Below are 27,859 nucleotides of genomic sequence, written 5' to 3'. Positions count from 1 at the left end.
TTGCCAGGATGAGCGATCTGAATGAGGATTACCACGCTCACTAATTGCAACCTGGGTGGAGAGACAGGACAGGGTGGAGAAAGTGAGGTCAACGTACAATAATAAGGTCGCGGTTTGAGTGCAAAACAAAACTGACAGATTAGTCAAATAGAAATTTGTGGAACTGCTACATTGGTGCGGATAAATGAGTAAACCGGCTTGCTGCTAATGCATCTCGACCAGCTGCACAGCATTACTGACTAACAACCAGGCGGGACTGAACTATTAACAGCCCTTCAGAGATCTGACGACACCACAAGTGAACGATTCTTCAGAATCTCATCAAAAACCAGAAGAATCTGCTGACAACATCTCCATTCCTGGTTGTAAAGTCAGGGCTTGATTCAGCAAGCATGTTGTGGACCACAAATGTGACGTTCAAATGTGCCAACTTCAAATGACTCATTACAAATAACCAAAACATTCATAACCATTTCTTACTGAAACTATAACTGCTGCTGGCCATTTTTATTACTGGAAATCAAGTAACATGACTGAACGCAACCACTCAGAACCAAAGAGAGAATTTCAGGTTTAGAACTGAAATTCGACTGTTTTTTGCTTTATTCTGCGCTTTAGTGAAACCAACACTTAGGCCTAATAGGAGGGAAAGTTCATGCACTCAGTTCTCTGAATAATGGATCTGTGGTTGGTACACTACTGGCTTTCATGAGCAAAATGGATGGCAGCAAGTTATTAGTGGTTTTCTCTAAGGCATGTATCGTGATTACTATTGCTTATACTTGAGGTAGTAAACTTTTCTGTGTAGCTCGTTCTGCATGTTTTGAATTATGGACATAGTTGACATAACAAACGACATGTCAAATCATGCAGCTTGTTGAGAAGAGTTGGTCTATTTTTCTACCTGGTGTGAAATAAAATAAAATGATTGGTTTTTTTTTTTTTTAAAAAAAAAAAAAAAAAATATATATATATATATATAAAATAATAATAATAATAATAATAAATATATATATGTAAAAATAAAACTTTTTTTATTCATATATATATATATATATATATATATATATATATATATATTATTTTTTATTATTATATTCATATATATATATATATATATATATATATATATATATATGAATATAATATATATATATATATATTTAAAAATATATGTATATATATAAAAATAGTACATAATAAAATAAGATTAAAAAAATTATAAAATAGAAAAAATAAAAACTTATAAAACAAAAAAAATAAAATAAATCAAAAAGAATAAATGATAAAACGGCAAAAAGACCAAATAAAATAAAACTTTAAAGTCCCTGTAAAGTCAAAATTAAGTATGTGTTTTGAGTTTGTCACACCACAGAAAAATGTGTTATTAGTCACCCAGCCAAATTTGAATGATAAAAAAAGCCAGCAAGTACATAAAATAAGCTATCAAAATCTTGAAAAAATGAGCAGTAATCTCTGCTCTCAAACGCTGGGGGCGTGTCCGCTGGCTGCGCTGAAACCACGCCCACTCGCGGGAAAGCTGCCGTCGTCGACTCGCCACACTCAACTCTACAGCCGGAATGGATGCTCGCACGGTGGGCACGCACTGCCGATGATGGCACCAGTTGTCGGCGCGACGGGAGGATGAAGGCTGAGGCGGGAGTCGGTTCGGCCCCATTCACCAGTAACAGCGGATTATCAGTGAATCCCAGACAGTTATCTCCGACGAAAGTTTATAAAACTATCCAGTTTAAAATGATCACTTACAGAGGTGGGTTTTGGCGGTGATCCTCAGCTCTCCATCAAGGTGGCTCTTCACAAAATTAATCCGCTTCTTCTTGATGTAATCGTTTTTCTGAAATTTAAACAAGGACACCGATCTGTTTTGTACGTGATCCGGTGATCGCATCCAGGTAGTACGCATTTCCGTGACGAAGGCATAGCTAGTAGCTAGCAATCTGTAGGCTGTGTTACTAATAATAGTACTGACAGTAACTCGCGATTGAGCGGCAAACTGATGTGAATGTGCTCTATAATATTGTTAGGAGCGGCCAGCCTCAGTGGCCTCAGAGCGTCATCAAGTAGGGGCGTGTCCAGGAGCTCAAGGGCTCCAGTGCGTCATCGAGCCCTGTTTTAGCCCCGCCCAGAAAATCCGGAAAATATCAATGGTGAAAAACTGTTTAACGATCTAACTCCACAATTCAGTACTTCACAGTTCACAGTCTTTGTAATATGTTTTAGCAATACATTTCTAACATTTATAATGTGTTTAGAATTTTTTTTTGAAATTGCCTTTACAGGGACTTTAAAAGATAAAATGGCAAAAAAAAAAAAGATAAAACAAACTATTAAGGATAAAATTGCAAAAACTTAGACTTGCGCTGGTGTAGAGACTCGAACATCACAGAGAGATGGGTGGGAAACAATCACCTAGCAACCATCCACAACACCCTAGCAACTGCATAGCAATGCCCTGGCCAGCACACACAACCTCCTGCCACCCTGGCTGTGAGTTTTGCACTGGCATGCACATTTTCTTCTGTAAATGTAAAAGTCCAGTTCTTTTGAAACACTGCAGGACCATTTTCCTGACATGAAACTTTCCCACTGCTCATCCTAAACACCCCCAGAGCTCTCAAAACAAAGTTGCACTAATTAGTTGCACATTGAAAGCATTCTGCCGGAGAGTGAACGCCAGGTCAGATATTGGTTTTAGCCTCTATGAAAATTCCCCTTTGTCCTGCGCATTTCCAACAGCAACAGCTAAAAGCAGTAAAAGCAGCGGGCATTCATCAGAGAGGACAGCTGGCCGGTTCACAGTCGTGGCGCTTTGACACACAGATCAGGCGCAATCCAAACACACACACAGCGCAGTCAGCCTTTTCAGTTCCCTCACCTTTAACTCCCAGAATTCCTGCACAGTCCGGCCACAATGGAGTCGCCAAGCGTCCCGGCCTCCTCCGCGGAGGAGACACGCATTTGCTCTGTGTTCTCAATTAAGAAATGGCGCAAACGGGGTTAAAGCTCACGGGACGGAGAGGAGATCCAGACTCTCACTGTAACCCACAAGCGCTTCTGCTTTTATATGGACATCGAGTGTGTGGCGAGCGCCGCGACTAGAAGATCATGCAGGAAAACGGGCTAAATGCCAATAATTCACATGCACAAAAAAATTAAAATTCTATTGTTTTGTAAATTAAAGTAACTAACTAAAAGTAAAAGAACACTACAAACAAAAAGTGTATTAGGCATCAATTATAATGCTATATTATGTACATTATAATGTATGAAAGTTACAGTCTTATTAAATTATTAGTGTTATTAAAGACTAACTTGATGTCAGATGAATATTTCAATGTAAAAATAGAGGAAATGGGCATTCACAAAAAATAAATAAACATTTCAAATAAAGTATATTATATTTAATACATTTCAAATAATTAAATATAAATAATATTTCAAATAAATCAATAAAGATTCAATATACTTAATAAATTAATTAATATTTAAATAAATATTTGATATTAATAGTTAGAATGATCCATTTAAAAATAAATCAATAAACATTGTATAAACAATATATTTAATAAAATAATATATATATATATATAAATATGTGATATATTAATAATTATAATATATTTAATAAATAATTTAAATAAAACAATATATTTACTATATTTTCAAATTAGTAAAAATAAATATGAATAAATATAGTTAGAATAATCTTTTTAAAATAAATAAACATCTAATATATAATATATTTAATAATTAACATAAAACAATAGTATATTTAATATAAATATATTATGTTAATATAATATTAATATATAATATATCTAATGAATAAAATTAATAATATAAAAAAAATATTCAATGTATTAATAAATATGATAACATATTTTAAATACATACATACATAAATAGTCCACTATATACAACTTGTTGCGTTTTATGTGTATTTAATATTTCCCTGCTGTCTGTGAACCACGAGTTGAGAACAACGGCTATCTATCACACAGGGTCAGGCCTATTTTCCTGACACACTCATATTTAGACTCTTTCTTGGTGATAAGGGAGGAAAAAACAGGGCTGAAACTGTTCCTCGGAGAGCCTGGATCTCCTTCCAGCCTGATTGGAAAGGGGGAGGAGAGCCGGGAAAACCCGAGTTATATTCAGTTATCAGGAGAACAGGGCCAGCGGAGCCACGGTATCACCAGAGCTGACCAAACACAGGCTTTATCAGCGCTACCACTGGACATCTTACAGTTAAACACACACACACACACACACACGCAGGCATGTCAACAAACAGCTCCAAGTTCTCACCGGGAAGCGGGACAAAGCCTCCAAAGAGCCGGGAGAAACGGACACTCAGCTGAAATTCAAAAGGCTTTTTTCCTCTTCGTTTGATTCTCAAGGACACAAGCTTGGAGAGGGACTTGACAAGTAGTGCTTGAGTTTGTGGATCAGCAGAGACCAAGAGAGACAACTGAAAAGCAGAGAGATAGAGAGAGAGAAAGAGAGAGAGTATAATAGAGCGAAGGTCGGCCGGCCGGCGAGAGAGGGATGGGGGAGGACAGAAATGCATTAGAGCCATTTCATTGAATATGAAAGCAAACCTCCAACAGGCTTTAAAGAACACGGTTCTCTCGACAGTCTGTAACCCAAATACGTCTGGTCGCATTTCGCACGCAAGTACACAAATTAATACGAGCACTGATCCGCGGAACAGCTTATTTTACCACCCAGACGTTACTGTCGCAACGGCATTGGGGCGTTTGAGACAAGCGAACACAAGCGACAAACACGTGGTAGCGATCAGGTGGGGGTTGATGGGTAATTAAATATAGGCAGGGCTATAAAGCCACATCGACGTGCAGCGAGTCCCATTGATCACGCTCACACATGTGGCTTTCAGCTTTGTTCCACTATAAACCAAAGCCCCAGTGTCTGTCTGCAACTTAAAATGAAAACATATTTAACAGAGACGGCTTTTTTATTTTTTGTGAGGCTTTCGGAGACACGTTTTGGGGCTTTGGTGAAGCTGACGCCCACCGTACCCTCCGGGTCCTCCATCATCATCCTGACCTCGAGGAGACTCTGAACACTTACATCTCAGTCAAAAATGTATAAATGGGGAAAACCAAGGGTGATTTTTTGTGTGTGATGATGCATCTACCACGAGCTCAAGAATCGGTGGAAATGGTGACATTATACCCACATTATACCCACATTATACCCACATAGTACCCACATTATACCCACATTATACCCACATAGTACCCACATTATACCCACATTATACCCACATTATACCCACATTATACCCACATAGTACCCACATTATACCCACATAATACCCACATTATACCCACATTATACCCACATTATACCCACATAGTACCCACATAGTACCCACATAGTACCCACATTATACCCACATTATACCCACATTATACCCACATAGTACCCACATTATACCCACATAATACCCACATTATACCCACATAACACCCACATTATACCCACATAGTACCCACATAGTACCCACATTATACCCACATAGTACCCACATTATACCCACATAACACCCACATAACACCCACATTATACCCACATAACACCCACATAACACCCACATAACACCCACATTATACCCACATAACACCCACATAATATATACCCACACATAGTGTGTACCTATATACACATTTAAAAAAAAATTTTAAGTAAAGAGACATTAAAATAAATATAAATATACACAAACGATATACATACGCACACATACACACACAGTAGTCAACATTTGAAGTGGATCAAAACCTTTCATCAAAGTTAAACATGAATTTTGAACAATACCCGTTCTTGTCAGGACAACTTTGATGAAGTTTTTTGATCCACTTCAAATGTTGACTACTGTGTGTGTGTGTGTGTGTGTGTGTGTGTGTGTGTGTGTGTGACGTATATATAGGATACACACACACACATACATACATACATAAAATAAAACTTAAAAAAAAAAAAAAAGTCTATCAATAAGTGAACATCCCTCCACAACGCAGTCTGCTGAGCACAGATCTCTGAGACGCTCCTGAGCTCTTCTGAGGACCAGAGGCTCTGAACGCATGCGAACACCGTTTGCTTCCAGCTGTTCCTTCAAGGCTTCGGCCAAGAAGATCCTCTCATTCCCCCTGCGGACGGGCCACGGCTTCCCACAATCCTCCTGGGCTCGGGTTTAGTCAGCTGTTCTCAGAGCCAGCTGTGCGGGAAACAACCAAGAGCTCCAGAACACAAGAGAAGAGTCGGACTAGAGCAAACCCGCCCTGAGAGGACACGAGCTTCACCTCGACCCGCAGACACACACACACGATTGATCATTTCAGAAGCTTCATCTCACCCGAGGCCAAACAACATCACTGCTAGATCTCCACATGTTTGCAGTAGGGGTGCAACGATTCCCTCATGTCACAATTCGATACATATCACGACACTGAACTCACGATACCATATTATTCCGATACTCCAAGACATATGATACAAGGTTAACAAAAAATGCACTGTTGATTAAAATGCTAAATTTGAGATTACATTGTGTGTGTAAATGAATAGGATGGACTTGGTGCTGGAAACCCAATACAGAACAATAGAGACACCAGAATAACAATATTCATGATTCTGAAGATGAAAATACATGATTATATTAGACGAATATTGTTGCACTCGGTCACTGACTAGATATATTTAAAATAACACTTTTCACTGATGGACATTTTGCATTATCAGGACCCACAAATATTCCCCTATTGCATTATTATACATTATATATAGTAGTTTAATGTAGTACTGAAACTAAAACTCTGAAAACTTTTTTTTTTTAAATCTATTTTGGGTGAACTATACACAATACATATTGTCACTATCCACCATACATATTTTTGCATTTTTGTATTGCGATATATTGTGAGCCGATATATTATTCCACCCCTAGTTTGCAGGGTTAGGGGTGACATTAAGATTATACCTTAGGATTGGTGTACTCATATATTCTTGGATTTTAGGCATAGAGACGGATGCATTAAGCAATCCTTCCAGGAGTTTCTTTTGTGATTGTTGTGGGCAAAAATCCTTAATTATGCGGCCCGTTTTCTTTAAAAATGCGATGGAATATGCGAGATATTTATGCAATTTTATGCGATGAAATTGCGGGAACTTGCAAAAACTGCGGATTGATGAAAAAGAGAAAAAAAAAGTGATTCCCCAACACCCTGTTCTCACTAGTCTCCTCCCTTACTGTAAAGAGTCATTTCTTATGACTTCCTATGATAAGCAAGCATAACTACATCACAGAAAGTGCTGGAATATTTCAGTTCTCATCTTGTTTTATTTCAGACCTTAATAAACAGATCAAACTTACAAAACATTGATGAGTCAAACGAGTTCTGTACCTTTACAAAAGGAATATGCTACAACTTCTGTAAAAATTAATAAAAGAAAAATAAAGTGTGCTCCTGTTTTACAGCTTTTCGATGATGTTCACGTCGCGTAATTACGTCACTTCATAACGTTCCCATGGCAACAGGGGGAAACGGCGGCTCTTGAGTGAAGCAAACGCAACATTTTTCAACTTTCTGCTAAGATATATTTTGCAACGAAAATGCGAGGATTATGAAATCCTGCAAGCCCCGCATATTTTGCACGGAAATCGGCAATTTATGCGGCGAATTTGAAAAAATGCCCCCGCATAAATATGCGGACTTTGGCTGATTATGCACTAAATCATGCGATCGCATAATCGCGTTTTTCTAGAGGGACTGATTAACAAAACCACAACGCATTAATCAATGAAATTGGAGCACGAGTAGGAGAGAGAAATATTTCTGTAAATTATTCTTTTGAAGGTAAATGTCAAAAGGGTTCTTCTGCCCTCAGCCGATCACAGATCAGAGAAGAAGACCTCTCTCGAAGATCTCATGCATATTCATCAGCCTGCCTCACGTGAACCTCGCATGCGTGGGATGATAAAGGAAGTGAAACATTACCAAAATCTCGGATTACAACAGGAAAAGGTCATGACAGGAGTCAACCTTCCTCTTGAAAGCATCTAAAGTAGCATTTCCCAACCTGGATCTGGAAGCCCTAAACTACACCCGTTTTAGAGATCTTCCTTACTGGACATTTCAGGTCTGGGACCCTCTACTAATGAAATAATGATCTGGATTGTGTGTGTGTGAGCAAAAAAATAAAAATAAATAATAATAATAAAATAATAAAAATGAAATAACCCCTTATAGAAAAATGAATGAGAAATCACAAAGCTCAATATATAACCAACATTTTCACTTGACTTAAAAATAGTTATTTTCAAACGTAGGTCAACAAAGATGTGTCATATAGATGCAAAAAAATTAATAAATTGATATTGATAATTTAAAAATGGTATTGTAACAATCTTTAGGGATGCACTGACAACGCCAAATTTTTCATTTGTAAAAACTGAAAACGTGAACTGAAACAGATTGGCTAATAACAACTTGGAGGGGATTTTTTTAATGCAAACACTGGCTGGTGTTGATATTAGCTGGAAAGAGCTTGTGTTTACTGTTGTCTACATAACCCTGTTTGGAATAGAGTTGTTTAAAGTCAATATTACATCGATCAACACGGACACATACACACCTTTTTCTATACAGCTGTCGATTTATTTTAAACAATTGTTTTTAATAGTTTGAGCCAAATCAAGCCAATATGTTTTTGTAAAGTCACAACAATTGAAGAAAGTTGGTGTAAAGACTTAAGTTTTTATTATTATTAACAAAATGTGAGATGCCCAAGATGGCAACCAAGTGAACTGACTCGCTTCAAAAACACTGACACACACACACACACAGACAGACACACACACACACAGACACACACAGACACACACACACCATTGAAATACAGTGGAACTCACAAAACGCTATCCAATGCTATTAAACCAGCTTAGAGAGTAGGCATGTTAATTCAAGTTAGCAATGTGCATTTGGGTGTAAAACCTGTCAACAGTCTGTCACTGTCAAGTCAACTGTCCACACCATTTGATAGTTGAGAGTCCACCTGCACTAGTGAACACTAGCTGTTCAGAGGCTGGGCACAGAGTAGTACAACCCTTGACCTCTTAAACCCAACAGGTGCATAAATAATAGTCCGTCACCTTGCCGGTCAAGACTCATATTCAACAGGCCGTTTAGCACTAAAGCAAAGGCCTCCAGCTGCACTTCCTGATGGCAGAAACTTCTCTTTCAAAGACCAACACGCTGACTGGAAAGAGTTATTACAGTAGAAAAAGAGCCTCAATCGGCACCACATGCCACATCGGCTCACGGACAAAACAAAGGAGCGGTTTGCCACATATGCTCCCACTTGGGCTGATCAAAAAGAGCCCGTTGTCATTTATTTGTAGAGGTTAATGGCCAAAACCTGAGCTTGGATCCTGGCTCGAGTGGGGGAGATTGTGCATTCCTGTCTGAGGGGAAAGTGGACTCATTCCATCTGGAAAAGCCCTCTCTCGCATAGCGGGAATGGGACCAACGTGCAGCTGGAGCCATTGGGTAGAGTGGCCTGGAGACAGACTGTCACGCCAAGCCCTCATTGTGCCCACTGGAGATGGGTATTGTGGCACGGCGAGGGCTGCCAGGCTCCGGCGCTGCTCATTTTAGCTCTTTTTTTTTTTTTGAAAGCTAACGAGCACACATGTCCTCGGCCTGAGACGTCAACCGACATGAAATTCGAGACAAAGCCGAGCCTACAACTGCAGCACAAAGGAGGAATTCTGCTGCCAAGCTCCGCCCCCTTCCACACCTCCTCCCCCGGAGCGAGCGAGAGAGAGAGAGAGAGAGAGAGAGAGAGAGAGAGAGAGAGAGAGAGAGAGAGAGAGAGAGAGAGAGAGCTAGCCAACCAGCCATGTGCGTGTCAGACCTAATTCCCAGTGTGTGTTCAGTGCTGGAGGCACATGTGGCCACTTCCCAGAAGGACACTTCAGAAACCGTTGGCAAACAAAGACGTGCTGCGCCCAGACCGTATCAGTATTGGTAATCTGCAGATAAATACAGAGGTGCATTAGAAGAAACTGTGTTTTAGTGCCGATTGGGTTCGATGTGTCATTCAGAGCACAACACAAACAGATCCATTATTCTCGGTGCGCACCACGGAGACACAAAGCCTGGCGAGATCCCTCAGGGTTCGGTCCACGGCCCGCTCACATTCTGACTGGTGACGGCGTCATTACACCTATTCGGTACTGAAGGCAAATGCATTTCAATGGGAACAGCGTGCACACTAATGTGCAAATCACACCAATGTTTTAGGCTGCGTCTAAACCGTCCACACAAGCGTTTTAAAACGTTTTCCAAAAGTTTCTCATCCACACTGAAACGCCTGAAAAAAACGCCAAATTCACCATGAATAAACCCTCATAAAAGCTCACTGAGATGATACAGACAGAAAAATAAGTAATACATTTATCGTGCAATTCTTCTGGCAGGATAATTTTATTTAGCAGAATATCTCAGCATTCACTGATGTGTCCAGGTCGCTCTCCCTCACCATTATATGTTTGGTCTAAAACGCAACCGCTCTCATGTTTCGCTTTCGCCGCAGGACAGCAAACGAGAGTTAATTTTCTGTCATATTTGCAGGACTGTGATATGAAGAGTGTGCAAAGAAACAGATTTCAGCAACAGTGTGAGAGTGAATGGCACATAACAGGCACAATACCGGTTAAAACATGAATAACTGTGGGTTCAATATGGCTAAACTTACATCATCGTTTTTAAATACCTCTGTTTTCACAGTCCACACTACAACACGAAAACAGCTTTTTCAAATGTATCCACTTTGGAGAGCGTTTTCAATAAGCTTTGTTTTCATTAATAAAAACGGTGTCTCAGTGTGGACGGAAGGCCAAAACAGAGAGAAAAAGATGCGTTTTCAAATGAAAAATGTATTAGTGTGGACAAGGCCTTAGACTGGTATAAAAATACTCACTATTCAACAAAATTATAAATCAACCAATATGGCAGCAACTCTTTGAGAAGTCATGTTGTCATAGCCAGTGTTAAAGTGCAGTCAATATTTACCATTGTTCAACGAAATTTTGTGAAATAGTCAGTTCAATGGGAATCGTGTGAGGGGAAAAGTTTCTCACGCAAATTTCTAACTTAGACAACAAACAGCTGCTTAGTTTGAAAGTGACATGTGTGAATGGTGCATTGCTACACTATTGCCAATGGACCTTTTCTTGCTCACGAAAGGTCACTGAAATATCGCTAATGTGAACGTACCTTTACCTAGTGCACTTTGGTATTAAATATTTAACAAGAGAACTCAATAAAGATGACATAAAATCGCTTAATATTCCTTGTGTTAATGTATTTCCTACTGAAACAGGAAATTGGATTATCGAAGGGCTCGTCGCTGGTTAGTTTACATCACAAATCATTCATGATTTGCTAAACTGCAAAACAATGCCTGTATTTGTCTTGTTTCCGAGCTAAATTATCCAAAAATCTTTGAAACTAAAATTGAAAAGCAACACTGCATAAGATATTAGGACATTAAAAATATCCAAAAACCCTTAAAACACGATATATGTAATTAAAGCAACACTGCATAAGATAAATATCCATAAAAAAATTCCAAAAACCCTTAAAACATGACAAATTTAATTAAAGCAACACTGCATAAGATATCAAGACTTGTTTTCATAGATTTCCTGTTTTTAAGTATAAACAAGTTAAAAACAAGTGTAAAAAGTGCAGTTGAACAAAATACAGTAACATTAACGAGACAGTATCTGAAAACAAGTTATATCTTATGCAGTGTTGCTTCATTTAAATGCATCTTGTTTTAAGGGCTTTTGGATTATAGTTTAAAAAACTCATATTTTTGCAGTGTATTCCAACGTTTTTGTTCTAGGATTGGATAAAAATGAGTCCAAGATCTCCTGAAACAAAGACCAAAACTGACATTTTAAAATGTTATTTAGGAGTACACGAGCATATAGATTAGTCTCAAAGCTAACAGACATTGACTAAAAGACATAAAACTAAAAAAAAAAATCCATCTAAGCGCTTGGCCAATCACAACACACTGCTTCAGCCGACCAATCAGAGCACAGTGTGCTTTTCAGAAGGAGGGGCTTCATAGAGACAGTAAACAGAGCGTTACTGACAGACTGGGAAGAGAGGAGCCGCAACAATGGAGAATATGAGGAAAATAATGTGGGGTTTTTTTAACATCACAACAAGGTATGACATGAATGCAGCATAAAATGAAATAAAAACAGGGATGCTTTAGAGAAATAGACCTTTGTTATTCAAAACTGCATGCAACAAATCTCCATGTTAAATTATGTGTGCTTGAGTGTTTCTGTTTTTTCTTCTCCACAGATGCAGAGCAATGTGACAATCCCCATTTAAAACTTTAACCTTGTCAAGAGACAAACATGCCAAAACCTTAGTAATGCAAATGCCACCCACGCCTGCTGGCAGCCAAGTGTGTGTGTGTGTGTGTGTGTGTGTGTGTGTGGACAATCAGGTTCGGCACAGCTGTGCTCAAGAACTTTTTTAAAAGCGTGTCAAAGTTACAGCAGACTTACTGCAAAAGTCTGCCATGCCAGTGTGGCCGCCTGTCGCACGACCGCAGACCCGATTTTCCTAAACGTTAAACATATTACTTGTGTTTCTGAGAAAAAATGCTTACTGGGGAGTTCTTAAAGACCTCTGGCCTGGTGTTAAATGATTCCTTATCCAGAAAAACTCGTTTAGAGGATATGAGCCACTCCAAACCACGTTTGAACAGTTACTGACTCACTGGCTGCTTTTATGGGGGTGCTATGAAGTCTTATGAGGCACAAAAGCAGGCTTGTAACTGAGTCAAACACAAAGAATGACTTATTCGCTTATCTTACGGTGCGACTCGAACGACTCATTCACTTAACGTCAACTTAATGTGCCGATGGCTTCACCTTTCATCCCAAACACAAAGACTAATCGTTCTGGTTAGGCAAGAGGCTGCAAACTAAACAAAGGATCACGGTGTCTTTTACAAGCAATTTTGCACAAGTCCGTCATGTAGGAGTAAGTCAGATTACAAACTGGTGAACTGACGTAAAAAATAAATGCATTCCCGAATGCTCCCAACCCTTTGTTTTCCTTTTCTCCGGGTGTAATTCACAGACTGCTAACCCTTCTGGTTTAACACAGATGATTTATCACGCCGCACCCCGTTTCTCAATCCAATTCTGTTTTGTAGCGTTAGGCCTTTTCGCACGGCTTACGCGGATGGAATTACAATCATTATTACAGTTCACAACTAGCCTCTTTCCACCTGTGTTCACGGCATTGTCAATATCCACGCTGAATTAATGGACGCCGCCCAATTCTCACAGTGCTAAATATGTCATTTATGGCATATTCTGGAGGAAGTCAGGCCCATCCATTCGTCTTGCTTACGCACCCATAAATCTCGATCGGTTTTAGGCTCTGCCAGCGAATTGACACACACACTCCTGCCTCCCGCGCTCCACTAAATAAAAATGATAAAGGCCTGTCAATAGTTTGCATACTCTGGCTCGGAAAGCAAATCGAGCCTCCGCAGTGCCGCAGCGTTTCCATTTCCCTCGTCTGGCAGCCTCATTTCAAAACCTGATGGGAAAACAAGCCACCACACACACACACACTCACGAAAACAATAAAAGAGCACCTTCTGCTATGGAGAATCACCATCACGTCAGGCTTAAAAAGTAAAATACTGTCATCGTTTACTCAAGTTGTTTCAAACCTGTACGAGTTTCTTTCTTCTGTTGAACACAAAAGAAGATATTTTGAAGAATGTCTGTAACCGAACAATAGGCTTTATGCCGAGCGTCACGTGACCAAGCCGGAAAACAGATCACATCATTTTGATGAACGAGTCAATGACTCGAAAAAAGATTCGTTCATTTTGATGAATGAGTCAATGACTCGAAAAAAGATTTGTTCATTTTGATGAACGAGTTCGAACAGGAGAGTTCGCAAGGCGAACATTTGTGCCTATATAAAACTTTAACTTTTTTATTTATTTTTGAAATGACAGATCGTTTCGCTAGATAAGACCCTTATTCATCGTCTGGTATCGTTTAAAGCCCTTTGAAGCTGCACTGAAACGGTCATTTAGACCTTGAACCGTTTGGTGCCCAGCAAAGTGCATTATATGGAGAAAAATCCTGGAATGTTTTTATCAAAAACATTAATTTCTTTTCGACTGAAGAAAGAAAGACATGGACATCTTGGATGACATTTGGGTGAGTAAATTATCAGCAAAAGTTTTTTTTAAGTGAACTAATCCTTTAACACTTTCTCTGACAAGCGGATTCAATGAGACCCGTTTTCCGGTTTGGTCACGTGATGCTCGGCGTAAAGCCTATTGACTTATATAGTAGAAAAGAAAACACTATGGAAGTCAATGGGGTACTGGAACTGTTTGGTTAATCATATTCTTTAAAATGCCTTGTTTTGTGTTCAGCAGAAGACAGAAACTCATACAGGTTTGAAACCACTTGAATGATTTTTAAGTGAACTATTCTTTTAAAGACAGATAAACACGGAAAAGCTCGGTTCGATTAATGATTACAATGACGAGCACGTTTTTGTGAATAGCCGATGAATCATTCACAAAACTATAAACATGCATTAAGAAAGTAGGCGGGCGCAATTGTGATTCACGTTCAATGACTCCCAACACACACTTCCCACCAAAGAGCAAATCTCGTGTGGAGCGTCACCGGCCTTACGCTTCACGAGCGCCTTCGACCTGTTTGACTTCAGGATCTTCTGGTTCTTGCACCCACTGGCACTCATTTCTGGCCGGGGCGGATGAACGGTGAGACCATGATGGGCGAGGCGTTGGATCAACAACACGATTCACACGGGGCCTGTGTGAGCATGTGCGGCCCCTGAAGGAGCCTGCTTTTGTTTTGTTTACCTAAAGCCGGGGCGTTTGAACGGGGCCGGCCCTGGGAAGGTTAAACTCTCAGCGTCCTGTTCTTCATAGCTCATTAAAGCCGGCGAGCAGACGGAAGGAGGAGGTGTGTGTGTGTGTGTGTGTGTGTGTAAGTCTATCCAGCACATGAGTCCCAGAAGGGGGAGCTGCAGCAGGAAATGGTGGATAAGTGGTGACCCGGGTTTGCTTTTGAAACTGATCGTCAGGAGCACAGCTGCTAGCTCTGCTCCGTGGTCAGGTTAACCACGCTTAGACAAAGAGAAGAAAAACAAGAGAAAGGGGAAATAACAGCCCCTCGTCATCATCAAACGCACCGCACCGAGCTCCTCCTCGACACACGGGCCTCTTTAAAGGGAGCGCGCAGACACATCGAAAGCATGCCATTATTTACTCGCCCTCAAAACCCGGATTCATTTCTTTCCATTAGGAAACACTGAAGGAGAGCTTAAGCTGAAGGTCACTGGAGCTTTTTTTCATTCAACAAAAGTAGTATGAAAGTAGTCAAACTCCTAAAAAAGGACTAAAAAAGCACCATAAAAGTACAATAATAGCTGTGATTATATATAAATTGAGAATCACGATTTTAGTGTGCGTTTCAAATAGAGATCATGATTCACACGCAATTCTGAATAGACAACTATACATTTACTAGAGGTTCTGACAAAATATTAATTGCTGAAGTCCATTTTATGAATGTTTAATTAATCTGAATTTTTTTTCTTTTCTTTCGATTGGGTGAATGATTCAATGACTCTATCAAAAATACCTCACTCTAAAAAAATGCTGGGTTGTTTCAACCCAAATTCGAGTCAAATATGGACGAACCTAGCCGGTGGGTTACATTTTTAACCTAATAGTTGGGTTTGTCCATATTTGACCCAAATTTGGGTTAAAACAACCCAGTTTTTTTATTTTTGTTTTGATTGTTGTTTCATTACTAAATGATTCAGAGTTTATGAACAAATCTCTTGATTGATTCAATGACAAACATGTTTTAAAAGTCACTTGTCGCCACCTACTGGTGTAACGAGGTAACCTACACAATCCTTATTTAAAGTATCAGGTTACTTTCAAAAGGTGATTTGCTCTATTTTGATCTTTACCGTAGACATAAGTGTTTATATCTGAACTATAAACTTCTATCCCAGTTCTTCCATGATAATTGGAATATTTGTCACACAGAAATAAAAAGTTTCATGCCTATACATGATAACGGCTCTCTCTGGATCAAAACGCAGATCTTAATGTTCACAGTGATCATACTCGACAAAGAATAATAAACAAGCGAATCATTGTCGAGATCGCAGGGGTTTTTGAATCGAGATTGCGATCTTTTAACGATTAATCGTGCAGCTCTAAATAACGGTAGTCCAAGTTGTGTCAACAAAATCCTTCTGTTGACGAAAACAGACGTTATGCAACAAAATAACAGCAAAATATTCATGTTTTTGGAAGAAGAAAACAAGAAAAAGTAGTTCTAGTTTTTTAAATAATGCAATCATAGTCAATAATGAGGACTGTCCCGGTAACCTGAAGCACTTTACTAACGGGTTAATGAACTCCCCCAAATGAATCCAATACATATGCGCTTTAATCAGTTAATATATACAGGACACAAGCGTAATATTACAACTTACATCTGCGCAAAATGACATGGCAAACCTGGAGGAATCTGGAGTCTTACAGTATGAACTATTAATGGTGCTTTTTTGTCATGATTGGAGCTTGAGGATGAGTAAATGACGACAAAACATTTTTGTGGTGAAATATTGATTACATGATTGGCCAGAGCAGTTTTAGGGTCTATATTAGCAATGTTTTTGTGTCCCTTGATGGATTTACATGTCAAAGCCGTGCTGCACTTTACACAGAGGCCTCCAAACAGCCATTGAGAACCCGAAAGAGTAAAAATGGCATACCAAAGTACTTGAAGCGCTTTCACCGAGCCTCTTCAAAGACACACAAAGACATTAGCGGAGAGCGGCGCACCAATCAAGCAGCGAGCGCCAATCTAAAGCTCCTTATGAGCAATAGTTAGCTATTAATGTGAGCTTAAAGGTCTCATTCATCACCACGCCGTGTCCAGGTCTAGATAATGAAGACCGATTGGGTCTTCGAAACGAGGGACTCGCTGTGCACCGAGGGTTCGGGACAAATAACCCATGCACTCGCCGTCCATCAACATATGGTTGCGTTACATTTAAGGCCCGTCTCCCTGCGAGACTCGCCCGGTTTGTGCGTCAGCGCGCTTCGGGGTATCCGTAAAAACCCAGACTCGCTGCCAGGGTCTCGCTGTAGCCTGGATTAGGGACAGGACAGGCAATCTGGCTTTTGAGGTAATTCCCTGTATTCGGGGTCCAATGCCGTGAGCGCGGGAATATTGAGCCTTTTTATCGGGCCTGGTGCCGTATGGACCTGCGGTGAGCCCTGATGTCCTCCAACGCAGGCCAGGAGAACGAAGCGGGCGTAAAGCCGTGTAATGGAAAACAAACAGAGCAGAGAGTCCTCGGCATCCCTGCCCCCACAAACTCAACTCCTCGCCCCCCTCTTCCTCACCCTCGGTGAAGGTTAATGGTGCTGGAGGAATACAGATCAGCGCAAGATGGATGAAGAGGTGCTGGAAAACTCTCCCGCAGGTCTGGAGTCTAGAGATTAACTAAATATTAACTAACAAAAAAAACCATACAGCTGCGGCCCTAAAAGCAATTAAAGACGCTCACTCCTCCATCAAACGCCTCCCTGTGAAACAAACCAGAGAATGAGCTAATAATATTTAGACTTCCCATGCTCCTTGTCCAAGTGCAAGTTGAAGGTTAGGACAGAAAATCTCTTAAAGGGGAAGTGTGCGGCATTCAGAATAGCATACTACTCGAACTACTTCTGCACTATGTACCATGTACACTACCGGTCAAAAGTTTCAGAATAATTAGAATAATATGCTCAGCAAGGCTGCATTTATTTGATCAAAAATACAGTAAAAATTTTGCAATTTACAATAACAGTTTTCTATGTGAATATATAGTAAAGTGTAATTTATTCCTGTGATCAAAGCTGAATTTTCAGCATCATTACTCCAGTCTTCAGTGTCACATGATCCTTCAGAAATCACTCTAATATGATGATGTGATGCTCAAGACACATTTATGATTATTATCAATGTTGAAAACCGTTTATGCTGTGCTTAATATTTGTGTAAACCGTGATCTTTCAAAATATTTTTTTAAAAGACAGAATTATTTTTTATACTTTTGTTCATAAAGCATGCATTCAATTGATCAAAAGTTACAGTAAAGACATTTATAATGTTACAATTTTTTTTTATCATGGTTTCCACAAAAATATTAAGCATCAAAAACTGAGCATAAGTGATATTAAAACATTTAAAAAGTTGAATTATTTGAACCTTTTGACCTGTAGTGTATACTGTGCATGGTTGGCATACTCAGATGGCATACTACTATTTTTGGCATAATAAACAGCAAGCGGAGCTCACTGCACTGGGCGCTATATCCCACAATGCAATGCTCTCGACTTGACCTCATTTTCCAATTGCTGAATGAACCGAAAGTAGTTTCAGTCAAAGTTTAATCAATCATTTATTTTATCAATAAACAATTAATTTGTCTGCAAAAAGGCATTTGAATGTAAAATGCAAAATAATATTGTAAAAGAGGAGAACCGGATGTCACTTGCTAATTTAAGCAGTAACACACAATGTGATGTCATGTGACTGCAGCATAAAATATCTGAAATGTTTACCATTGCATAATGCATACTATTTACATACTATCCCATGAGGCCACAGGAGAGCAGGATTTGTGAATGGCAAACAAAATGTGAAATGACAACACAGCGAATCCAGATTACATTCATACTGTATAGAACATACTTTTTTAATGGTCGCAAAGTACTTAAAATAAGTGGATGTTAAGATTATAATGTTGCACGTCGTCAATGTGAAATACAGAATGAAACACGTTATTTTAATGTGACGTAACTGTTGCAAACATTGGGCTGTCAGTTAATAAACACTTGACACAAACTAGATGTGGTTTTTTAAATGGTAACAAACCATAAGCACTTCAAGTATTGTTTTGATAAGTAACTCAGTATTCATGCAAACCCCATCTCAAAGAAAACTAAAGAATAACCTTTTGAAATCACTGACCCTGGCCTTATGTTCGTGTGCTTGAACTCTCTACTTCAGCTCGATACTAACTCGACAATCACCACCACCAGAGGAAAAATTGATTCTGGAACAACAACATTGAATTCCATTTGCATTTCAATTTAATGCTGATAAACACCCAATGAATGCACTGGAAAACACATCAACAGCTTCTTTCAATACACAAAAAGCATAGTTTATTGCCATGCATTTGAATGATCACCCATTATCTTCATCTGAACGTATTGATTCAGACAATAAAGGGAAACAATGATGGGGAGAACGAGCGAATGAGTGCGAGGAGGTGTCTTCATTCAGACTGTGCTCCTCTGAACACAAATCAAAATCACAGTCTACAAACACCTATAGCTTCATGATGTTCACAGACGAGGGCTTTGGGCCAGAACGCACTAAGTTCACTAACAATGGAGGGAGAGATTCATAAGGTATTCGCTTCATATGACAACACCATATGCACAGATGGGCCGCATATGGATCTTCAACTGAAGAACAAAGACGACGGCTTGGCCGTATGCATGCAAAGGAAATAAAGCAATAGCCAGTTGTCAACATACGTTAAATGTAAGGATGCATGCATGCTCAAGTCTACACTAGGAACTACAACAAAATTGAACCATCACTGAACTTAAGATGACACAATTTTATTCTAGAAACAAACTTTGTTGCATTATTTTCCTGTTATCTCTGTAAAGCCGCTTCAAAACAATCTATATTGTAAAAAGCGCTATATAAATAAAGGTGACTTGTCACTTTAACAGAGAGAACGCCAATGCATCTCCATTATAGAAACAGAGCGAGCAACCAAAAGTTGCAATGAAAATTGCAAATTATTATTTTTTTTTAATCCCACTTCAAAAACTTAGCATGTTAGGCGATAGTGATGTAAGATAGTGGTGTTGTTATTCATTTAGAGAGCGCTCAGGGCCTTGTGACCACACTCCCCCCGTCCACGGCACTGGATGCTGCTCAAGTATGTAGATGTTGGGAAGCGGAGCACATTCCAGTCAATCACGCTCTGAAACGCGTACACAAGTGCCTACTGGGAGACGTCTTACTTTAGGCTTGAAAATAATACAGGGAGAAACAATAATGACGTAAAGGCAGTGTGTCGTGGTGCCGCGATCCTGTCGAGAGGAAGTCAAACTCCTTGATCCTCTCCAGATACTTGACTCTCAGACTGAAGTGCGCACATACCGAGAAACACTACGATCCTCCAGAAAAAGGTCAAACGCTGCAGAAAATGACTGCCGACTGCTTACTGTACGCACTTCATTTCTCTCATGTTTGAGATACGAGGTTCAGTGATTTTACCACGGCCACAAACCCCTTTTACTAGGGTAAAATCCTTGAATGTACAGCCTATAAAATGGCAATACAAGTTCAATAAATAGTTAAATCTACTTATATTACAAAGTACATAACACACACAGTTTCTGCCAATCTCATGTTAATCTTGAGTATCTATAGAGTAGTATTGCATCCTTCATATCTCTGAAGAGTCTTTAGTTTGATCAGATTTTTAAAAGACAGACTCTTTAAACGTGTAAACCAGTCAGAATGCATGAAATAGCTTCAGACATCCCCTTCACCAAAAAAAATGCTGGGTTGTTTCAACCCAAATTTGGGTCAAATATGGACAAACCCAAAAGTTGGGTTAAAAATGTAATTAAAAAAATTACAGTTGAAAGTGAAAGTCGAAGTTGGGTTAAAATTTTAAATTACATTTTTAACCCAACATTTGGGTTTGTCCATATTTGACCCAAATTTGGGTTAAAACAACCCAGCATCATTTAGAGTGTTTAATAATCAAAAGAGTTAATTGCATTAAAATAGAACGTTTATCTGCAATTTAACACTCTGAATTCACCTTATAAAACAAAAAGAAAATATATTTTTAGCAGTTTTAGGGCCTTTTGAGGGCTGTGAAGATAAAATACACCACTGACAATTCATAAAACGCATATATAATGACGAATACTACAAATCAAATTGCTCGAATTTCAATTTTTACGTCACTAATTTAGCTGGGTTTATTCCCATCATTCCCTGTGGAAGCATGGACTAAAACACAAGGCATCGATTAAACACACACCTAATGCATCTTTTTGTACTATAAAAGCTTCCCATCTTCATTCACAAAGAAATGTGAAGACGCCCAGCAAGTCTTTATTCTGACCAACATCACTTAAACGCTCATCACACCATTTCTGAACTCGTAAGAAACGGATGTTGTTCACCATGAGAATCCTCCATCTTTGCTTTGACGAACACAAAGCATCGACCTGTCATGCATGTAAACTAGGACGACTAGCTAAGCTTCTAGTTTCCCCTTTCCTGAAATGAAGAGCTTCGGGGCACAGAAGTAGTTAGGAATGTAACATTCAGGCTAAACTTCACGATGAAGTCAAAATGCAGTTCGTTATGATGTGATATTTCGCAACGTAGCTCTCCAAATCTCTGCAACGGACCGAATTCCACAAGAGTGAATCTCTGGGCTTTTATGTGACTGGTAATGCTAGTGATCAAGCTCTTGTAGACTTGCTTAAGCAACTGAAGTGTGTGTTGTTGTGTGAAGCAAACTAGCGTCTGAGACAGCAGACCCTGCAGAAGAAGAGCAGCGCTTACGCCCTCCACCACAAACTACATCAAAGAGCATTGTGGGTGGAGCGCTAACTTTCAGTACATGGTGCAAATCTGTAGACTTACAGTCAATCTGACTCCTCAGAGCTGCTCAAGCGTTTCATGCCAGTCAGTGCAAACCATCTGATTTAATCAGTGCTACATTACTAATAATGGGAACACTTTACAATAAGGCTTCATCAGTTAACATGAACAAACCATGAGCAAAACATTTATTACTTGATCTTTGTTGACGTTTGTTAATAAAAATACAGCAGTTCATCGTTTGTTCACGGTGGATTCACTAATGTTAACAAATACAACTGTTGATTGAATGTAACATTAACAAATGCTGTAGAAGTATTGTTATATAATGTAGGTAACTAATGAAACCTTATTGTAAAGTGTAAGCAAAATAATAACTTAACTAAAATAAAAAAATAACGGTAACACTTTACAATAAGGTTCATTAGTTAATGTATTATAACTAACAAGAACGAACAATGATCGATACATTTGTTACTGTATTAGTTCATCTTTGTTAAAGTAGTTAATAAAAATACAGCTGTTCATTGTTTGTTCACGGTGGATTAACTAATGTTAACAAATACATCCTTTGATTTTAATAATGTACTAGTAAATGTTGAAATTAATATTAACTACGATTAATTAATGCTGTAGAAGTGTTCATTCTTAGTTCATGTTAACTAAGGTAGTTAACTCATGTTAACAATGAACCTTATTGTAAAGTGTTCCCAAAATAACTTATCTAATATTTAAAGAGAAAACTTGCATTATTATGAAACAATATGCAGAATTTCTGGGAAATTATTTACATCATATGAGCTTGCTAATTATGAAATACTGCATTCTATTTAAAAAAAACAAAAAAAACAGGACACTGTTTTTCACACACTTTTCAAATGTGTAGTGCAAAGCGTCTTAGAAATAAACTAATTTAGCATTTTTAATCCAACTTGGAATAAAAAAGGACTTCACTTTTGGAAGTCTCATTTTAAAAAAAAGTCAACCACATTGCATTGTGGGATACAGTAGAGAATTCTATGCATATGTGTATGCATGCATACGTGTTATATATATTGCAGGAATAGTATGCTAATTACATTACGCATCAGTTCATTTACATATTTCGACATTGAATAATTTATTTCAGGAACAAAGCGAGAAAAATCTTGGTATCTTCCTCCAAAACATCTCAAATGTGTGATTGGAAGGTGAAAGAGTGGCATCTATAGACACGTCATGAGTCTTATGAAGCATCATAAAGCAATAACAGACACACTGACCTCAAATCTACCAGACTACCGCCGGAGACCTCTCTCTCTTCCACATGGCATTTCTGACGGCCACAAAACCAACAGCCTCATGCAAGATTTAAGTTGTACATCTTAAATTTTGCACTTCTGTGTATGAATGACAGAAATGTTAACGCAGGCATAAGGCTTTTCTTTCCACTGGCTCAGTGAGCTGGAACACACATTACAGCATGTGCATTTTTTATTCTTTCTCCTACACACACACACACACTTTCTGGGTTAATAAGGCTGATGGAAATCAGCGTCTCCTCTGATGCGAGATCAATAAACAAATCAGTTTATTCTGTCCCGCTATATCATTACGCCGCTATGACACCGTCTTCTTCATCTGATCAATACACCTCAGGGACTCGCATATGGTTCTGCCATTAACATCAATGCTAGAATTTCAAAAAACTTGAGTATTTCCGAGAACAAGCCGCAAAACGTCCTGACTCAAACTATAATAATGGAAAATGACATCACTCGGTCTCTTTGAGATTTAACTGTCAAGTTATTACGGCAACTGAAAGCAGTGACATATACCAGGTTGACCTCTGACCTTTGCAGACGCCTCTGTTGTTTTATTACACATCAAACGGCGCACTATCACATGATCCCCCATATCTGCTGTTAATTCCCATTGATCTTTAACAGCTGAGCATATTGACAAACATATCGCGACCAAAAGGCACCTAATAGGATCAGCATTAAATAACCGATCGGAAGCCTAATAAAGTCGTGACGGATGGAAACGTAACACACGGCTGGAAAGGCTGAACTTGAACCTGGTGACCTTTCAGGCTCGGTGTGATCAATATGAGGATGCAAGAAGCCACAGCGAGGGATGCATAAGCACTACTTATAAATATGACGTTTGCAATTGCAGCTCCCAGAGCTATAATGCCATGCTGGTTTCCACAGCAATCCGTTTGGAGGAGCGCACGCTACAGGGAGCGTGCAATAATCCCGCAGTGTCAATTGTTGATGAAAACACACACACTTCTCCCACAAGATCAGTGCTGCATGCAACATCCTTCACATTCCCTACATGCACAAAAAGAGATGAGGTACCGGTATGTAAACATAGGGTAACATGGCCAAGCCACGGCCATATTTATGAGAATTATCGCTTTATTGCATCCCCTCCCCCTACATATGATAGAAAGCAAAACAAATTCGTGTCCTGAATTCGGTCTCGGCTCGTTCGTCACGGTGAGCTCTACCTATCGGGGCTAATCCGGGTCTGCTGAAAGCACACCCCCCCCCCTCATTCCCCTCCACCGGCCCTGCCTGCGTCGCAAGATTGCATCTTTTATTTATCGCTGCTTGGCTTTATTTTTGCAGAGCATTCCATACTGGGATGCAATCAGCCAAGAAACCCTCCCCGTGCGCGCAGGCTTGTCATTTCCCATCGCCGGAGCTCGGAATGAGGCGCACACAAAGGGAAAAAGCGCTTCTCTCCGAATCAAAAGCAGAGAGCTCCACGTAGCCTGTTGGAAAAAGGGCAAGAGCCCTTGATCTTCCGAGACAGCCAGTCCGTTTTTAAGAGGCTCCAGGCCGGGAAGACACACAGGCTTGTGTGTATGTGTGTGTGCGCGCGTTCCTGAGAGCAGAAACCCATTTTGGCTGAACGGTGAGGGCATAAAGCCCAGCTGAGGCGCCTCTCCTCCAGCGGGCTACGGACGCGGAGGAGGGGGGAATGGTCATGCAGAAAATTATGTTTGCTGATTCCATTACAATTCAAATTAAGCAAAGGCACTAATGTGATTAAAATCTTGAATTGTTTCCAAAGGGCGGAGAGCCACGGCTAATTGCAGGGACTTTTAAAAACAAAGCTGGATAAAGTTGCAAAACGGGTGAATCATTAGATGTAGTGCTGAATAACGCATTTGCAGACAATTTCGAGACGCACGCTGACGTCACAAGGGTCAGCTGGAACGTAGGGGCCATTTAAAAAAAATGAGGCACTGCGTCTTTAAATCGCCATTCCTCCCACCCCTTTCCCAAATCTTTTCCATTTAACAAGCAGTGAAAGAAAATAAAAAGCCGCTTTTGTTTCCCTTCCTTTTGGAGGGTGACAGAAAGCTGAAAAGACACAAGCGAACATGAAAATGGGAACAAAGTGCCAATTTCAATAGGGATGCCTGACGGCTATTTGATATGCGCACCCACTAAATAAAAATCCAATAGTGTTTCGCAGCGAAAACAGAGGCTTTGCAATAACAATAAAAAATCGCTTATAGCCTAGTACTGCTTTTTAGTTGACATGACAGCTCTACATCCAGAAGTAGACTTACTACGCCAATAATACCTCCCTCCCCCCACCACCCCCCACGCTTTCACTTCAGAAAAATAAACAGACCAGACAACCTTCGCAAGATTTGACATTTCAACCGCCATACGTGAAAATACACGATTAATACGCAAACACACCGACTAAAGTTGAACACCACACAACACAGATGCGACAGAATAACGAAAACAACGCGTTTTAAACGCTGAATGGATCGCGCGACATCGAGCTCCACTTCCGCGCTGTTTATCTCGCGCGGATACATTGTAGCGCTTTTGTATTTAGAACGTTCGAAAATGCATCGATAAGTTCGAAACGAAACGTCATCCAGGCACCCTGTCGGGAGATTTAAACCCGTTGTAGTCCTCCCTTTGTTCGATGCAAATTCAATAGTCCCTTTCATTCCGACTCGTGTTCCTCTTTTAAACGACAATCGAACGTTTTCTCTCGACCGTGTTGATGGTGACTGGAATATAAATAAAATGTAAATATTTTCCAAGCCGCGGGGTTTACATCCACACTCACCGACTTGTAATACGTTGTCCACACAGCCGCTCTCCAGCAATGCGATGCCGCGTCGGAACGGTAACCGCGTCTCGTCAACGCTCTCCCCGCTGGACGCGCTCTCCTCTCCGCCCGTGTTGAACGAGGAATACATGCAGATCTCCCGTTCGCTCCTCGGGAAAGACCAGTACACGATCCGCCGCTGTACGGGCTCCGGGATGCGCTCGAAACGCTCCTCCACCCGTTGGAACGGCCACTTCTCCGCTACTTTCCGCGCTGCAATGTCCAAAAGCGATTCGGGGCTCTGGGTTTTGCTGGATCCCCCTTGACCAGAACCCGAACCTCCGCATACGGTTCCACCGGCTCGCTGCCCCGGTCTACATGTCGTGCTATACCCGGGTCGGCAGCAGAGCCGTTTAGCTGGGGGCTGCTGAACGCGCTCCGCCATGATCGCACTGCTTTAACGGCAAGGGCGGAAGTCGCCGTACTATATAAACGGGATAAGGAAAGGAAAAGGCTGCGACGCGCATCGATTGTTCGCCGTGTAAGGACAGCCTGGACTTATTTGGTCAAAAGGGCGGGGCTTCGGGGTCTTTGTGCAGACTAAATAAGAAAGGGGCGTGGCTTGTGCGTCTGCAGCCGTGCTAAAAAAGGAATGGGGGCGGAGTTATTGCTGGAGTCATAATGAGAGTCATAAGTTCACAACAGGAAGAGGCAAGAGAGGTTGGAATATCCTTATTTTGGCACTGAATTAATCTCACTTCTTAAATCTCTTCGTTATATAGCCTAAATAACCAAAAATCCCTAAGATTGATCAAGAAATATTTAAAGAAAATAGGCTACTTAAAATCTTTCCTTGTATATTAATGCATGTTATTGTATCAAAACAATTGTAGTGCCTTCTTGTCATATCTCTTTGTCATGTCGTCTTTTGTTTTTATATTGTTTTTGTATAATCATTGTTTTTTTCTTTCTTTGTTTGTTTTATGTATATGTATTTGTATGTAATTCATTGACAATGTTCTTATGTTGGTGAGCATTAAAAAAAACGAGAAAAAAAAAGTTGTCCACAAACTAATGAAGAAATAGAGAAATCGTCGGGATTATAGGAAATGATAAATAAATAAGGATAAGGGATGGTGGTGTCTCGAGCCTGGCTCCCACACTGTCAAACTATACAAACATATATTTTCCTCCTGTATACAGATCTATTTATACTGTGTGTTTCCAAAATGTGTGCAACCACTGAGCAAGACACCCGATACTGGTGAGAAAAACTCTTTAACACAAATATCTTAAACATATCCTACATTCAAAAGGAGGAGAAATATTCATATACTGTATAAAAGTTTGGAAACATTAGGTTTTTTAATGTTTTTGAAAGAAGTCTCTTCTGCACCAAGCCTGCATTTATTTCATTAAAAATACAATAAAAACTGTAATATTGTGAAATATTATTACAATTTAAAATTGCTGTTTTCTATGTGAATATATAGTAAAATATCATTTATTCCTGTGATCAAAGCTGTATTTTCAGCATCATTACTCCAGTCTTCAGTGTCACATGATCCTTCAGAAATCACTCTAATATGAGGATTTGATGCTTAAGAAACATTTATGATTATTATCAATGTAAAAAAAAAAAAAAACGTTTTAGCTGCTTAGTATTTTTGTGGAAACCGTGTTTTTTCAGGATTCTTTGATGAATAGAAAGGTCAGCATTTATTATAAATATAACTTTTTTGTAATATTTATTAATTTCATAAATGTATTTACTGTCTTTTTTTAATCAATTTAATGTGCCTTTGCTAAATAAAATTATTAATTTTTTTTTCTTTTATTAATTTATTTTATTACATCTTACTTGCCCCAAAATTTTGAATCGCAGTGTATCATGATTTCCCAAAAAAC

At 39.5% G+C, this 27,859-nt stretch overlaps 1 protein-coding gene across 1 annotated transcript in view; it reads right to left on the bottom strand.

The window, feature by feature from the left end:
• Positions 1-26,510, bottom strand: part of LOC130096588 (zinc finger SWIM domain-containing protein 6-like) — a gene marked incomplete at its 3' end in the record, with an annotated part of 46,452 nt that extends 19,942 nt beyond the window's left edge. Inside the window, exon 1 of the mRNA XM_056263140.1 lies at positions 25,970-26,510. Coding sequence (XP_056119115.1) covers positions 25,970-26,396 — 427 coding nt within the window. The remainder of the gene's footprint in view (positions 1-25,969) is intronic.
• Positions 26,511-27,859: the final 1,349 nt, after the last annotated feature.

Source organism: Rhinichthys klamathensis, unplaced genomic scaffold (assembly GCF_029890125.1).
Source record: "Rhinichthys klamathensis goyatoka isolate OS25496 unplaced genomic scaffold, OSU_Roscu_1.1 h1tg000200l_1, whole genome shotgun sequence".
In the NCBI taxonomy this organism is placed as follows: Eukaryota; Metazoa; Chordata; class Actinopteri; order Cypriniformes; family Leuciscidae; genus Rhinichthys; species Rhinichthys klamathensis.
The sequence above is the reverse complement of the archived record's forward strand: the minus strand, read 5'-3'. Positions and strand labels throughout refer to the sequence as shown.